Raw genomic sequence first — 15000 nt, forward strand, 5'->3', positions numbered from 1 at the left:
GATGCCTAAACCGGTTCCAATTAGAGCAACTGCTGAGTATCCGATCTATAACCTCCTTGGCTGTTACAATCGTCAAACTCTATGGGCCGGCATTTGCCTTTGAAGAAGTGAAGATGGTATTTGGTGTGAGCTTCTTTCTTCAATTCTAGGGCTGAGTCTGGGACTTTCTTCAGGTCTGCATTAGACCAAAGTGATTCTGGCTGCCAAAGGAATTCGGGTCCCCGAAACCAACGCTGGTTTAAGCTCAGCTCTGAGGGGTTTAACCTCCGAGAGACATCGTCTGCTGGGTTCAAAGAACCTGTTACATGATGCCATTCATCTGGTTTTGAATTTCCTCTGATTTCTTGCACCCGATTGGCAACATAGGTTTGGAATCGACGCTTCTCGTTTTTCAGATAGTGAACAACTATCTCACTGTCAGTCCAGTACTTGGTATCCTGAATGCACAGGTCTAATTCCTCCCTCAGCATCCCTTTTAGGTGTGTAGCAAGGACTGCTGCTTGTAATTCAAGCCTTGGTATGCTTGTGAATTTCACTGGAGCATTTCGGGCCTTTCCCATGATAAACGAGCAATGGGTAGGATCATCTGGATCCTCAATCCTCAGGTATGCTGATGCGCCAAACCCGATTTCCGAGGCATCGGAGAAAATGTGTAGCTGCAATTTGCACTTGGGTGAATCCACTTCAGGAGGAAAGTAGCTGCGTGGGATACATAGCTCAGACAGAGATGACGGCTGTGTGGTCCAGGATCTCCATCGCTTCAAGAAGTGCTCTTCTAGTGGTTGGTCCCAATCTAGTTTTGCCTTCCAGGTATCCTGTATGAGAACTCTTGCAGTAAGGGCCACAGGTGCAACAAAACCAAGAGGGTCATACAGTGAACAGACAGAAGACAGGATTTCACGTTTTGTCGCAGGGCGATTTAAGTTCTTGGTTTCGAAGCGTAGCTCGTCAGTTTGAACAAACCAACGGACTCCAAGTACCCTGTCCACCGGTTACTCATCCAGGTGAAGACTGCGATCTGGCAACGCTCTTCTTTCAACAGATATTGCGGACATGACAACTAAGTTAGATGCTGCCTTGATTGCAGAGTCTCCATCGCTGAATGAGGGCAAAGAGTCGTCAACGTAAAAGTTCTTTTCCACAATTGCAGGGACTTCGGGGCTAAACCCCTTTGTGTTGTCACTGGCAGTTCTTCTTAAGACAGAATTTGCGACACAGGGAGACGACGTAACACCAAATATGTGTACTTCCATGACATAGACATCTGGAGGTTCAGTGTAGTTATATGACCACCAAAGAAAGCGTAGGGCGTCTTGATCTTCCTTTCGCACTCGCACTTGGTGAAACATCGCTTCCACGTCTGCAGCCAACCCAACGCTTCCTTGACGAAAGCGCAGTAGCACTCCAACGAAGCTATCGGTCATATCCTGGTTCTTGTTTAGGGAAGTTCCTGCGAACACAGCTGCGGCATCGAAGACACTGCGAAGCTTTCCAGGTTTCTTGGGTTTAGTCACTGGATGATGGGGTAGATACCAGGTGCACGAACTCTCCTTAGCTGCTTCTTCTGGGTTAAGTTTGCGACCATACTCCTTAGAGATGTACTCAGTCATAACTGCTCGGTTTTTTTTTTTGCCGCAATTTCCTCATTACCAGCTCTAGTTAAGCACCGTCTGAGCACCTCTGCTCGCCTTTCTGCCAGGGCACGGTTATTCGGTAGTTTTGGCTCGTCGTTCTTACACAGAAGACCAACTTCGTAACGCCCGTCAATAAAGGTGGTAGTGTCTTCAAGGATTTTTAATGCTCGCCTGTCCTCGATTGACAATGGCTTGTCACTCGCCTTGGCTGCTCCGTAATCTCCAATTTTCCAGAAACGTTCTATCTGATCCACAGGCTGAATGTCAACTCATAGAAAGTTAACTGCTGCCTTCCCTCCATCTCTGTTGGTTAGAGGCCCTGCAAGGCTCCAGCCAAGTGGGCATCGGTAACCATAGGGGCCATTGTTATCTGGAGGTACCCAGACCTCATTTTGCAAGTGCGCAGCAGAGATATTGTTCCCTACAATTATTGACACCCGATGGAGGTCATCTTCTGAGAAGGTCAGATCTTGCAAGTGTGGATACTCGCTGACATTCACTGTCTCTGGTAAAACTTGCTCCGTTTGATTAAGGTCTGAAAGCACATATGCTTCATAAACTTCTATGTCACTGCCACACCCTTCCGCAGGACTGAGGATGAACGATTCTTCACTGCCTCTGATTGTTTTGATACCAATTTGCCCTGAAGTCCCTTTCAGATTAATCCGATCAGCAAGCTCGCGATCGATGAGGGTGGCAGTGCACCCATTCTCAAGGAATGCATACGTGGAAATGAAGTTGCCATCCTCCACTGTAACCGTAACCGGCACTACATTCAACAGGACTTGAGCTCTCGCAGTACTAACTTCGGTTGAGCTTATTGCTGGTCAATGGTTGTTGCTGGCTTAAGGTCGTACGCCTTGTTCTGCACCTTGTTGGGAAACCATGGTAGGAGCAGGGGGATTTTCTTGGTTGACATTGCCATTCGAGTCATTGTTCCTCGTCGGCCTGAAGCGATGTCCCGTGTTGTTCTCCTTGTGCAATAGCGACAAGTGTGATGTCCGGGGCACTTGGAACAGCCTGGAGGTTCAGGACAGGACTAGCCATTGTGATTGCGATTATGATGGCCACAGTTGAAACAGAACCCATATGATGCTGCATATTGTCGCCTTACTGCTACACGGTCACACTGTTTGATGACTGGGCACTGCTGCAATCGATGGGGGAGCAGATTTATAAATAGCGCAGTTGGCTGAACTTCCTTCTCTGGTTGGCTTCTCTATTTGGGTGGAGGAGAGAGTGGAATCCTTTAGACGTGGCGTTGGTGGGACTTTCCTTTTTTTCGAACTGTTCCTGTCTTCCTTGTTTTCTTCATTTGTTTCTCGTCTTAGTTGCTGCAATCCAAACACTGGATCATTTCTGATTGAAGCTTGCTTCTTAACAAACTTGGCAATGTTCTGCAGACGTGCAGTCCTGTAGCGGCGACAATTTCGTAGTTTTCAGTCTGCCATTTTGCAACTAGGTCATTCGGGAGTCTATTAACAATTTTCCTCAAATTATTAGCTCACTCTCCTCACGTTTGACATCACCCTGGAGGATCTTCACTATGAACAAGCTTAGGACCAGATATGAGACCTTCAATGCAGGCCTGTGACACTTGGACAAGTCGACCAAAACGGTCCTCTAGTGTTCTCGTGAGGTCATAATAAGAGCAACCTCTATTTCGCTCAATTACCTCCGAAGCTTCTCCTTTAAGGAATTTTGGTAAATACTCAACACGTTGAGCATCAGTGAGAAGCTCACTCTCAAGGTGAGTACGGACCTGATCTCTAAAGAAGGGGAAATCAGCTGGATTGCCACCAAACTGAGTATGAGTCTTGGGGGTGTTTCTGCTCTTGATTAGTATCAAAGGCAGTCTCACGCTTAAATTGGAGGGAGCGAGGACTTTCATATGGTAGGCATTGACTGTTGGGGGCCTGTGATGCTGTCCTCCCTTTCTCCCTTGTGGTAAAGTTACCGTTCCAAAGTGCTGACTTTGAAGTAGCTGGCGGTTTATCGCACAGGGTGGAGTAATCTACAGGTGTAAGGTCCGGCATTTCTCGCAAGGTTGGCTATGGAGGTTTGGAGTTTCTTGATTCCGATTCTTTAAGGAGAGGCTTAAGATTGTCTTGGGGTTGCACCTTATCGACATCATCAACGGTTTCCAGCTGACCAGTTTCTTCATCGAAGTCTCCCTTGATCTTCCAGTCAAGCTCAGCTAAAACAGCCTCATCCTCCAATCGTCTCAGTTCTCTTATTTGCATCCTGTCTGGCTAATTCAGCTTCCTCCTCAGCTCTTCTCTGGGCTAGCTCCAGTTTCTGTGTATGTCTGTATGTACCGCTGTGAAGGGTATGGTTTTCAAGCAGTTTACTCTAGGATAGAGTATATAAATCATAGCCTTTCGGTCTAGGGTATCATTTTTCACGAAACTGACCAGTCGGTTGAAGATTTTATCAAGACTAAGGAAACCAGAAATTCCCACTCAAGAATATAAAAAAATGAATTCGGAAAAGTTTAAGTTTACGTAACTCAGCCTCAACAGTGTCAAAAAATGGTTATCATGAAACACCTCTGGATATTATTAACTGTCAAGAATCGGAATTTAGACGGAAATCGGTGGGAGTTTACTCCAGTATACGGTAGCAAAATTCAGCTGAACTAGCTCTGGTATAGGCTAAGGGTTCCAGGGTCCCAGCCGCACATCCCCACCCAGAAATTCCTAAAGTGCCCTCCCCCCCCCGGGCTGCGAAAGGACGTCAGCAAACTCGCTGTTGGTTTATAGTTTGTGGCATAGTATCCCCATTAATCTATATGGGCTCTCAGTGATCTCGAACTGATTTCTGTGAATATATAGACTGCTCTAAGCGGCTCAGGTCTCTGAGGTCTTCTACCGGGATTTTTCGGAACTCATCGCCGTTCCAACTGCTCATTCGTTCAACCCACATTAAAACGCTAGCGAATTGCAACTAACTATTTACTAATAAACTACGATAACGTAGCTGTAATAAGAAGCACTAAGTAAGAACAAATCCCAATGGATGACTCCGATAACAAATGATTTAACGAATGAACAACGCACCCCCAGAAAAATGGAGGTTTCATATCATACGTAACCTCCGAGCCTGTGCGGTGCATCTTAGTAGACAGAGAGTCTTTAAATCAAAGAACAAAATAAAATACTTGGACATGTTCACACAGTTTGATTTGAGATCGATATGTGACATAAACATGAGAACGGCTGACCGATCAACAAACATGTTTCCCATGGATAGACGTTTCGCTTGCTTTCTTGCACAACAAAAACTTCTTTTTGTGCGCCTTGTAAGTCCACAACAAATTTTGACCACTGTGATGACGAATATCGTTGTGGATAAGAGTACAGACAAAGCACTAATTCTGAGAAGATGAGAATAACTTCTTTTGTACCTCAAGGATCCCTGTTCTAGGCTTTTTAGTCTTTTTACCAATGATCTGTCTCTTTGTTTACATTCTAATTTAGAAATGTTTGTCGATGATTCTACCGCCTATCTTATCGGTGATTCAATTGATTCTACCTCCACTCAAGTCCAAAAGCTTCTAGATCAGCTAAACGACTGGTCTAACTTAAACTATACGAAGGGAGATCCTCCAGAACCAGCCACCAACTGGAGAAACACTTTCACATTTCAAGGAAGATTGTAATCGAACATTTCACCTTTGCTGCCGGAGAAGCAAGAGATGGGTTCTCTCAGGTGGCGTTCGACCACAAGAATCTAAAAATACGGACCGCCGCCTACGACTGGATCGTCAGACACTTCAGTCGAGCTAGCGATTACGTCGTTGATCTCTTTTCAAAAAATGCTACTGCAGTAATTGCAAGCATGAAAAATTCCAGGCATGAAATATATTTGGGTAAACTGGAGGACCAGGAGACCATACGTTGTGAGTTGGTGTCCCAAATACAACAGCATAATAAAGCTAGGGACGTTTAGTGAAATCATAATTATAAAAGCCAACGCAACAAAATTATGTATATTATAATTATAACTATATATTATGAAATATATTCCATGCCTGGAATTTTGTCTTTACTTCGGTGTAAGAAGTTGTAAAACTCACGAATGACGTAAAACCAAGAAAACCTGGTCAGGTCCTTACACCTAGGTAAACCCGGAATTTTTCATGCTTGCGACTAGCATTTAAAAGAGGAAGAGTAGATGTTTTCTCAATTTTAAAACACAGCAGAATTTTATTCTTGGTGTTTTTGAGATCCGTCGTCTGTCAAATCTCTAAATTCACAGTAATTGAGTGACAAAAATGTAAATTTTAACAGCAGTTTGTTAGCCCGGTTCATTCACTTTAAAAAAGAGTACACGCTAGAAAACCTATACATTACAATTTATTTATTAGAATTTCGGATACACAGAAACATGGGTCCGAATTGCGGACCCCTGGACTTGTAAATTTTACATTTTCATGTTTAACGATAGTTTTTAACATATTTTCATTCACTTAAAGCAAGGGTCCGAATTTCGGACCCCTTGACTTCTAAGTCTTAATTTTCAACGATAGTTTTATTTTAAACTTCTTTTCACTCACTCAAAGCAAGGGTCCGAATTTTGGAGCCCTAGACTTGCAAATCTTCAGATAAATTTTCAAAGATAGATTTTTACTTGTATTCATTCATTTAAAGCAAGGGTCCGGACCCCTAGATTAATTAAGAGCTGTTACGTTTTAGAAAACTAATTTCAATTTCAGATTAAAAGAACCAAGGGTTCGAATTTCGGACCCCTGGCTTTAGAATAACCTTTTTTTAAAGGTTAATATGATTCTTAACACTCAGGTCATTGATTTTTGAGGACAATAAAAATCACAACGCAAGAAAGTATATTTCTCAGTGTTTGTTTTTTCACTCCACCAGAATCGATAAAATCTGTTCTGAAAAAATGGAACGCCGCAAAAAACGGGTAAAAGTGGCATTTTTCTGGAAAAATAAGAATTGGAAAAAACTGAAAATAGTTTGGAAAGCGTTATTTGAATTGCGAACCGAAACTGGGCTCAATGAGAACAAAAATTGAGCCATCTTTAGCACAATTCGGAATTAATAGACCGGTACGTAGGGTGGCATTTCGAAAAGCTAACAATTTGACGACTTTTAGGCGAGTTCAATCAGGAGAAACTTATCAAATTTAAGTTTTCCGAGAAGATGGTCATTTTGTTTGTTTGTTCATAAAACACTCAACAAAATTTCGTTGATCAGTTGTCGGGGAAAGGTTCAGTTTTCTTGTGTAAACTGTGTCCAATTATGAAACATTTTGATTTAGTTAATGAATATAAAACTTTACGTTTCGGTTTGATAACATTTCACAAGATCTAGAAAGCCAGCTACTGATGTGGTATTTCACAATTGCTTTTTTTAATAAGCTTTTTAACAAGAAGACAACTGAGTCAGAATACTTATAGTATGATATCTTCGTTACTGAACAAATACCAAAAAAGGGTACAAAACGAGTCTCCCTAAAGTATACAACCACTTTCAAATGCGCAGTCGATGACAAAACAAGAATCGAATGTACCTAACTAATCCTTAATTAGTACTTAGTGCTAGTTATGTCAGTAAATTGAAACACCAGAATTACATTCGCAGCTAAGTACCATGATTTCACTTTTTTCGTTTGTTTACAGCTCCTGTTATTCGGATGTACCCTTACGGTGAATCAGCCGGGGATACCGAATTGTCTTTTACGAACAGATGTCCTAGAATTAATGTACCTGGCGGTGGAATAAGGTTCTTTTCAACAAGGTTCAGGGAGCTTTATGTAAGTGTTATATTAGCCTCAATCTAGATCTTTATATCAGAAATCGCTAGATCCTTAATTTTATTATTATACCAGTGAGTCTCAATTGATCACAGGAAAGCGTTAACTAGCTTGGCCGCGTTTGTGATTGATAATGGTGCCAGACAAGGCCGAACGTGGGTTGCAAGCAGTTTTATCGTATTACCCGTAAGGCCTCTCGCGCGCGTTTCCCTTGTGAAATTATTAGAAAAATTATTATTATGAGAAAATCTCATAATGAGGCCGCACACATTTTGTCCAGGGGATTGGAGAAAGCCGCTCGGTGCTGTTAGGAAAACTCGTACCATTTTAGAGGAACTCTGTCAGTAAGAGGCATGAAATAGTAAGACACGGGAACGGGAACGAGAAAGAGGAATTTTTTTTTTAATTCGTTTTAAGAATGTAAACTGCAGACGTTGTTAAAAGTTTTCCATTTTCTTTTCATTTATGATAGATTTGTCCTTATGGAACCATCCAGTTTGAAATAGACAGGTTTAATCAGAGACCTTACAACTTCGGACAAAGATATTGGCTGCGTTTTAGTTCAATGATTGCACCCTATTGGACACGAACAGATCTTGGTCGATCATTCATTAATGGACCATCTAAAGTGTTCTATCACATTTACACAGGACCTAATGATGCCGAAATCTTGAAAAACGCAACTTCTGATGTGTTGCAGAGCGAATCCAGCTCCTCACTGCCGGAGGGGAAAACGTTTAATGCGACCTGGGTGCTGGTCGTAACATGGGTGAAACTTCGTCATTTGGAATTGAATCCCATCACGGAAAAATTGGTAAGCTGATTGCATTCGTTTTCATCCTCCTCAAAAGGGTGGCTCTTGGTTTTAGCCACAAGGGATCTACTCCATTCAAGCTTTAGGAAATTACATGACCAACCAAGTTATTCGAACAGACTTAACTATTAGAGAGTAAGGTGAAGTGCTAGTTTTCTACCCATATAAACCATGTGAGCGTTAGCCCTACTAATGGAAATAGGCCCACACAAGGACAGAGAAAACCTCTGACCAGGTAGGATTGAATCCACGACGTTCGGGTAGATCACCGCTGCTCTACTGACTGCGCTACAAGGTCAGACGGGAGCAGGTCATGGGAATTTACCTAACCCTAACCCTAAGACTTAACTATTAGAGGGTAATGTGAAGAGCTAGTTTTCTACCCATATAAACCATGTGAGCGTTAGCCCTACTAATGAAAGTGGTGAGCTTTAGTAGGGTCAACGCTCACATGGTTTATATGGGTAGAAAATTAGCACTCCACGTTACCTAAGTTGAGTCTGTTGAAATATAAGTGCTACACGGCCAACGTTTGCAAAAACGTAACCCTTCCTTGTACAGGTTATTGGGAACCGATTTAAATGCATGTGTTCCTCTTATTACGAAAATGTATAACTTTGTTTATTTATTTTCAAGAGTTCTATCTGAACCTTAATCAATTCTTAGACCGTTCCATCTTCTAAGATTATTGAAGTTTGCGGATGATTTTGGCCAAGCCCCATTGGGCTAGACCGTGTACGTAAAATCAGCATGGTACCCTAAGAAATACCCAAATATAGACGACATGATCCCAGCAAAGGTGAAGGCACACCCGCCACAGCCCTTAGGGAGGAAAGAGTGACAGGGCCGCTCCACCCGAGGCCAAAGCAAAACGCCTGCCACACGAAAACAAGGATAATCCACAAAAGAATAAATAAAACTTTAACTATATGGCCCTTGCTGATATATAGCCACCTTAGAAAAGAAGCATAGTAATGAAACTTACAAGATAAAGCAGATAAAGCAGAAGAAATAAAAGTAATCCTGGCCTAGTGAACTAATATAGAATGCAATATAGAAAAACTGCATGGCCCCATGCTCTCACATTTTTAGCGCATTATTTTCTTTATTCTTTAATTTTAGACCAACACATTCCAGGCCGTCCTCATTACCGATAACATCTTTACTTTTGTAATGCTTAACTACCCTCATAACGGGATACAATTTTCAGTGCCAACAAGCGTGTAAGTAATATTAACTGTTCCTTTGTCTTTGGTTATTACCGGTAGAGACAGCTTAACGTCGTAGACGTCGTAGTTTATTTATTAAAAGCCCTACCTGTCTCTTAAGGGATCTTGGTTGTAAGATCTAGAAGAGCGGATTGTGTTGGGAAGCGGAGCTGGCGCATGCGCATGCAGTGGGTAGAGCACTCGCCTCCTATTCATCATGTGTGGGTTGAGTTTTTTGGCTCTCTCTTCTGCCCCAAGAGGTTTTTTTCTCCTGTACTCCGGTTTTCCCCTCTCGTCAAAAACCAACATTTGATTTGATCTACTTTATATTTCGGCATGTGATTTGCTTAATTTGATTCATAGTGCCCTCAATCAACAGAGAACCTTTGCATTAGGGACTTCTTTGCTAAGGGTTGGAACATGTAGAAGTAGTCTGGAGTAATCTTAGTGCTCCAGCTTGGTTCTTGTGAAATGAGAAAGTCGTTTCTAAACGGTTAATTTTTCTATTTTACGCCAAGGGGCTCAATTTTGGGCTTCTTTTTCCCAAGAAAAGGTTAGCCCTGCCAACCCTGATAGCCAAAGGCATTTTTGTCAGGATAGAGGGAAGGGTTGTCGCAGCAACTCGGAGGCTAGTCCAAGCCATCCAAAATTGCTTGAAAAGACTTCAACTTGCGTAATCACTAAACTGTGCTCTTACTCTTTCTTATTCTGATTTATAGGTCCTTGTACGAATATTTTTCAGCCTCTTCAGCTTCTATCAGTCTTCCTGTTATTGGATTCAACTCTGGAGGCTTAAAAAATCATTACCTTAATTTACCAAGGTAAACATAAGGTCTGTCGGATTGGGCATGACGACCATGAAAGTGAGATAAAAAAATTCCCAAGTCTATAATAAGGGTGCTTTTCCTTTGAACAGAAAAGCGATATATTTCTGCTATCTTTCTCGAGCTATCTGCTCTTATCGAGCCGGTTAAATGGGATATTTTGTGGAATGGATAGTTCTTATTCCTCTTGCCTTCTCATAATTATAAGGTATGCGAAATTGTAACGACTAAGGAAGGCAACAACAGGGGATTTTGGGGCGATGTGTAGTGGCAGGGACTTGTTGGCAGAGATACTGCATATCATTATCATACGACAGGTACGGATTTATGAATGTTCACTTAGGTTAGAAGATAAAATATGTTTCTCTTTGAAACTACAAAATTGTATACCAGCAATAGCAAACACTATTTACTTAATATGGAAGTCACTCACCACAATTAAATTAAGGACTCTCTCTAGGTATTGTTTTGTTGTTGTTGTTGTCAAGTCGCACGAGCCTGCATGTTGGTTTCAGTCCTCTTTTACCTTTTCATTTGAGGTACTGGATTGATGTCTGAAGCTTATTAATGATTCAAAAGCGTGCGCCTTGTTTCCAGTCCTTAAAACAATTATTATATGAGATCATATATGTTTAAATGATTGCAACAGGAAGAGTACAGGGCGACCAAAACTCCTAACACTTTAACTGTAATGTCTTAGGTCAGGAACTCTCCGAGCAGAGAGCATCGACAATGAAATTGGAAATGTCGGTATACCAGGAAGGTGGATCCTGCGCATTGAGAATTCCAGCGGTATTGAAGACAGTGATTTCAATTGTTCACTTTGGTACAATAATCAGCCAGACCCAGTGAGGGGGAGTCTGATTGACAGGCCAGATCCCTGTCCTTGCACCGTTTTCCAAGCATTTGTCGACAACAGATACACATGGGTGGAGCCATATTTTCCCTTCACTGAATGTTTTTATACTGTTCAACCCGTCAATGAACGTGGGAGAAGATGCTGTTACTACAAAGACGCTGAAAGACGTGGTGCCCTGATCCTTGACTCGCAGCCACAAGCGGGCACCCTAGATCGGTACCACAAGCTGAGATTTCCCGAAAAGCACCAAAAACATGACCTGGAAGCCTTTGGTTATTGTTGTCTTACATCGAGACGAAGAGTAGAAAGTTGTAAGAAATATTACGAAAAACGGCCTTCTAAAGGATGCAGGGCTTATGTCCCACCTCAACGTGGTAAGACGTTTGATTGATGCTAAACAGAAAATTTCATTAGTAAAACAGTTTTCTTTTTTTTTTTTTTTAATTCATTGCATATTTTTGTAGAGAACAATCTGTCAACCGAGGAGTTGTATCACCTCACGTTGAAACTGCAAATCTAAGTTCTTTAGATGTGGCTTGTTTCAGAGCAATTTACAAAAAACCAATACCTCCCATTTTTCTCAAGTTAATGGTTGCTTTGAGAGCTTCAGCAATGCCGACGACGACAGCAAAGCCACAAAATAGTTTCCTCAATATACAGACCATGCTTCACGAATCGGATCCATTAAAGGAAATTTCTTTCCCTTCCTCTGCAAACGACAACGCTAAGTTACTAAATTTGAGTTTTGATGGAAACATGAGAATAAACTACGGATCTTTAGCTGTTTGACATCGTTCATATCAATCCAGTTATGCGCTAATATCGACGACAAACAATATAAAATCACGAAAATGATATGAATTTCAAATTACGTTTATAGGGCGTAGGCGTCACATTTTTAAAGCTGTTAATACTCACATTGACGTGGCATTAAAATTTGACGTACTGTTGTGATACAAAAATTGAATTCCACTTTTTAAAACTTTTTGTGTTTCCGCCTCAACTTGAATTTCCCGGGAGAGAGAAAAACTAAGGAACGTACCGCCGGAGTGTTCCATAGTAATGGTTTGTATTATAAAATCCCGACCGTTAACCAGAGTGCTCCATTTAGCCTGAGAATTGCCATATAATAATTATCGATGTTTTCAGCTCCTGTATTTGGTGACCCCCATCTTGTCACGCTGGATGGCAAAAACTATACGTTTAATGGACTTGGTGAGTACGTCATGATAGGCGTCAAAAAAAGTTTCTTCCAACTGCAAGCACGGACAAAATTTGCCAAGGGTGGAGGGACGGCAACTGTGTTCGCTGCAGCAGTAGCAAAAGAAGAGAACACAAGCACGTTGCAATGCACTCTCATGGAAGAAGGTTAGAAATACACGAAGTGTTCTAACAATAGGTCTTGGTAGATATGTCTAGAATTGCTTATGATGAGATCCACACTTTGTTCGATAAAAGTTACTGCAACGAAAACGTTTCTATTAGCTATCGTTTTCAGATAGGCGTCTATCTCCAACGAGAGTTTGGGCGCCTTATTCCAACACTGGACTTCAATTAATTTCAAAGTGATTCCTGTCTTCCAGCTTGTAACTATTCTCCACTTAACATGGTTAATTTTTCAGGTGGATTGGAGGTGCTAATTAACGGTCAAATATTCCAAGAATTCCACAGTTTAACAAATGTCAGTTTTCTTCTCAACGATTCCGTGGCTGTGTCGCGTCCACAGAACAACTCTTTCTTGGTCACATTCCCCTCTGGAATATCTGTGACAGTAACTGAAATTCAAGACTCGCTTTCTATAGTCTTTGCCGCCCCTTCGTCATTCCAGGGCCAAACCAAAGGGCTTCTGGGATCCTGGAACGGAGACCAACAAGACGACTTTTTAAAACCCGATGGAACCATCCTCCCGTCCAATGCTACCGGCCGACAAATTCATTTCAACTTTGGATTAGAGTGTAAGTATATTATGTATATTATGGTATTTTCGAAAGTGGCCTACTGCGTTCGATGATACACACTTTTTATTTTGATATTTTGATCAGAAGGGTATCTTCGTCAAGTACGAAAAATGAAAAATCATCATGTCTCTGGTTTTTCCAATTTATTGATTAAATTATACATGGAAGATGAGTCTTACATCTCATGTCCAAACTAAGGCTGTTTTGGAGAGCTCGATACAACGAAAGTACTCAAATACGAATCTTGCAGCACATCATGGTGAATCAAAAGTTAGTAAATTAAAGGCAGTAGGCATTGTACTTGTATCGAGTCTAACCAATCTTGGTTTTTTGTTTATAGGGCAACTTACAGATAATATTAGTTTGTTTACTTACAAACCCGGGGAAAACACCAGCACTTTTTCAAATGCTTCCTTTGTCCCTATCTTTTTGGACGAGCCAATTGATTTTGGCAGCGACGAGCTGAGAACGGCAGCGGAGCTGGCATGCCAGGGAGATGTAAACTGTTTGTTTGACATAGCATCGACTGGAGACGTTGCAGTTGGAGCGAGTACAAAAGAAGTGTCTGTGCAGATAGAAAGTGAATCTCAAGCTTTGGGTGAGAAACTTATATTTTCTCTTTTCCAAGTACACCAAGTCCATAGATTAATTTCCTTTTTTTTAACTTTTCTCTTGTAGCAAACTTTCCTCCTGAGATCTTGGTGGGGCCAACAGAAGTTAATGTGACGGTGAACACATCAGCAACAATAACTATCACCGCACAAGATCCCAACAATGATTCCTTGATTTTTTCCGTCGCTGGAAACCTCCCAGCTGGACATACAACGTCAACAAACCAAACTTCGATCACTATTTCCTGGAGTGTGACCACTGCCCAGGTAAAACATGAGCTGACAACGCAAGCAGATGTCGATTTTTCCTATCCAATCAACTGTAATGAATTATAGCAACGCTTAGCAATTCTAATCCACCCTTACCAACATCGAAATAAGTTTTAACGTATACAGGGAGGTAACCTTTCCTCATGCGTGTAATGGAATGAATCAGAGTTGAATCTTCAATTGACTAGCATTAATTGGAAACGACTGCAATCGTTTTGAAGTGACGTAGACCTGAATTGCATCGGTACAGATTTTTAAAAATGTTTGGAAATAATGTGAATCGATTGGCAGGGATAACAGTTGACAGTAATCGATAAAAATCGATTTCGAGTTGAAAACAATTGATTACAATTGGTTAGAAAGGATTACACTAGATTAGAATAGATACGAATTGGTTAGAAAAAAGAAAGATATCATGAATCCCCTACTGATTTATGGATCTATAATTAGCTTTCTGTAATACTAGAAGAATGTTTCAAGGTGGTGTGAAAGTGGACCACACGGTCTAGAGAATTATAGGTAAAAAACCCTTCGTGGCGTTTGCACAATCAAATGGGGCACAAGGATTTGCTGTCTCTCCTTTTAGTCTCTTGGTTAAAATTGATAGCAATCCATTGGAAATGTAAAAAACGCTATAGTTTTTTTTTTGTTTTTTTTTGTTTTTTTCAGATCGAGGTTGAATTTGTCGCGTCCGATGGAACTGCAAATACAGTCCACAGCCCAATCATTAATGTCTGTGCATGTCAAAACCAAGGGGTGTGCGTTCAAGAGTCTAACGATGACAGCAATCTCAATAACAATACAGAAAAATTCACTATTCTTTTTTGCAACTGTGTGAATGGTTATACTGGCTCCTTTTGTGAGGCGGACCTTGATGCATGTGACGAAAATTTTCAACCATGTTTTCCAGGAGTAAGTTGCATTGATTCACCGCCACCTGCAAACGCATCTGGGTACACATGTGGACCATGTCCAAGTGGATACTCTGGAGATGGAGCAGAATGCTCAGGTATGAGATACCTTTGATTTCAAGTTCTATACCAA

General features: G+C 41.4%; 1 protein-coding gene across 1 annotated transcript in view; it reads left to right on the forward strand.

Annotated features, from left to right (window-relative positions):
• Positions 1 to 15000, forward strand: part of LOC137981128 (mucin-like protein) — a 121315-nt gene that overhangs the window by 77964 nt on the left and 28351 nt on the right. Inside the window, exons 16-25 of the mRNA XM_068828473.1 lie at positions 7279 to 7412; positions 7885 to 8226; positions 9349 to 9449; positions 10154 to 10255; positions 10959 to 11491; positions 12267 to 12485; positions 12740 to 13072; positions 13416 to 13673; positions 13754 to 13953; positions 14626 to 14965. Of these exons, the coding sequence (XP_068684574.1) occupies positions 7279 to 7412; positions 7885 to 8226; positions 9349 to 9449; positions 10154 to 10255; positions 10959 to 11491; positions 12267 to 12485; positions 12740 to 13072; positions 13416 to 13673; positions 13754 to 13953; positions 14626 to 14965 (2562 nt within the window). The remainder of the gene's footprint in view (positions 1 to 7278; positions 7413 to 7884; positions 8227 to 9348; positions 9450 to 10153; positions 10256 to 10958; positions 11492 to 12266; positions 12486 to 12739; positions 13073 to 13415; positions 13674 to 13753; positions 13954 to 14625; positions 14966 to 15000) is intronic.

Source organism: Montipora foliosa, chromosome 12, assembly GCF_036669935.1.
Source record: "Montipora foliosa isolate CH-2021 chromosome 12, ASM3666993v2, whole genome shotgun sequence".
NCBI classification, from domain to species: domain Eukaryota; kingdom Metazoa; phylum Cnidaria; class Anthozoa; order Scleractinia; family Acroporidae; genus Montipora; species Montipora foliosa.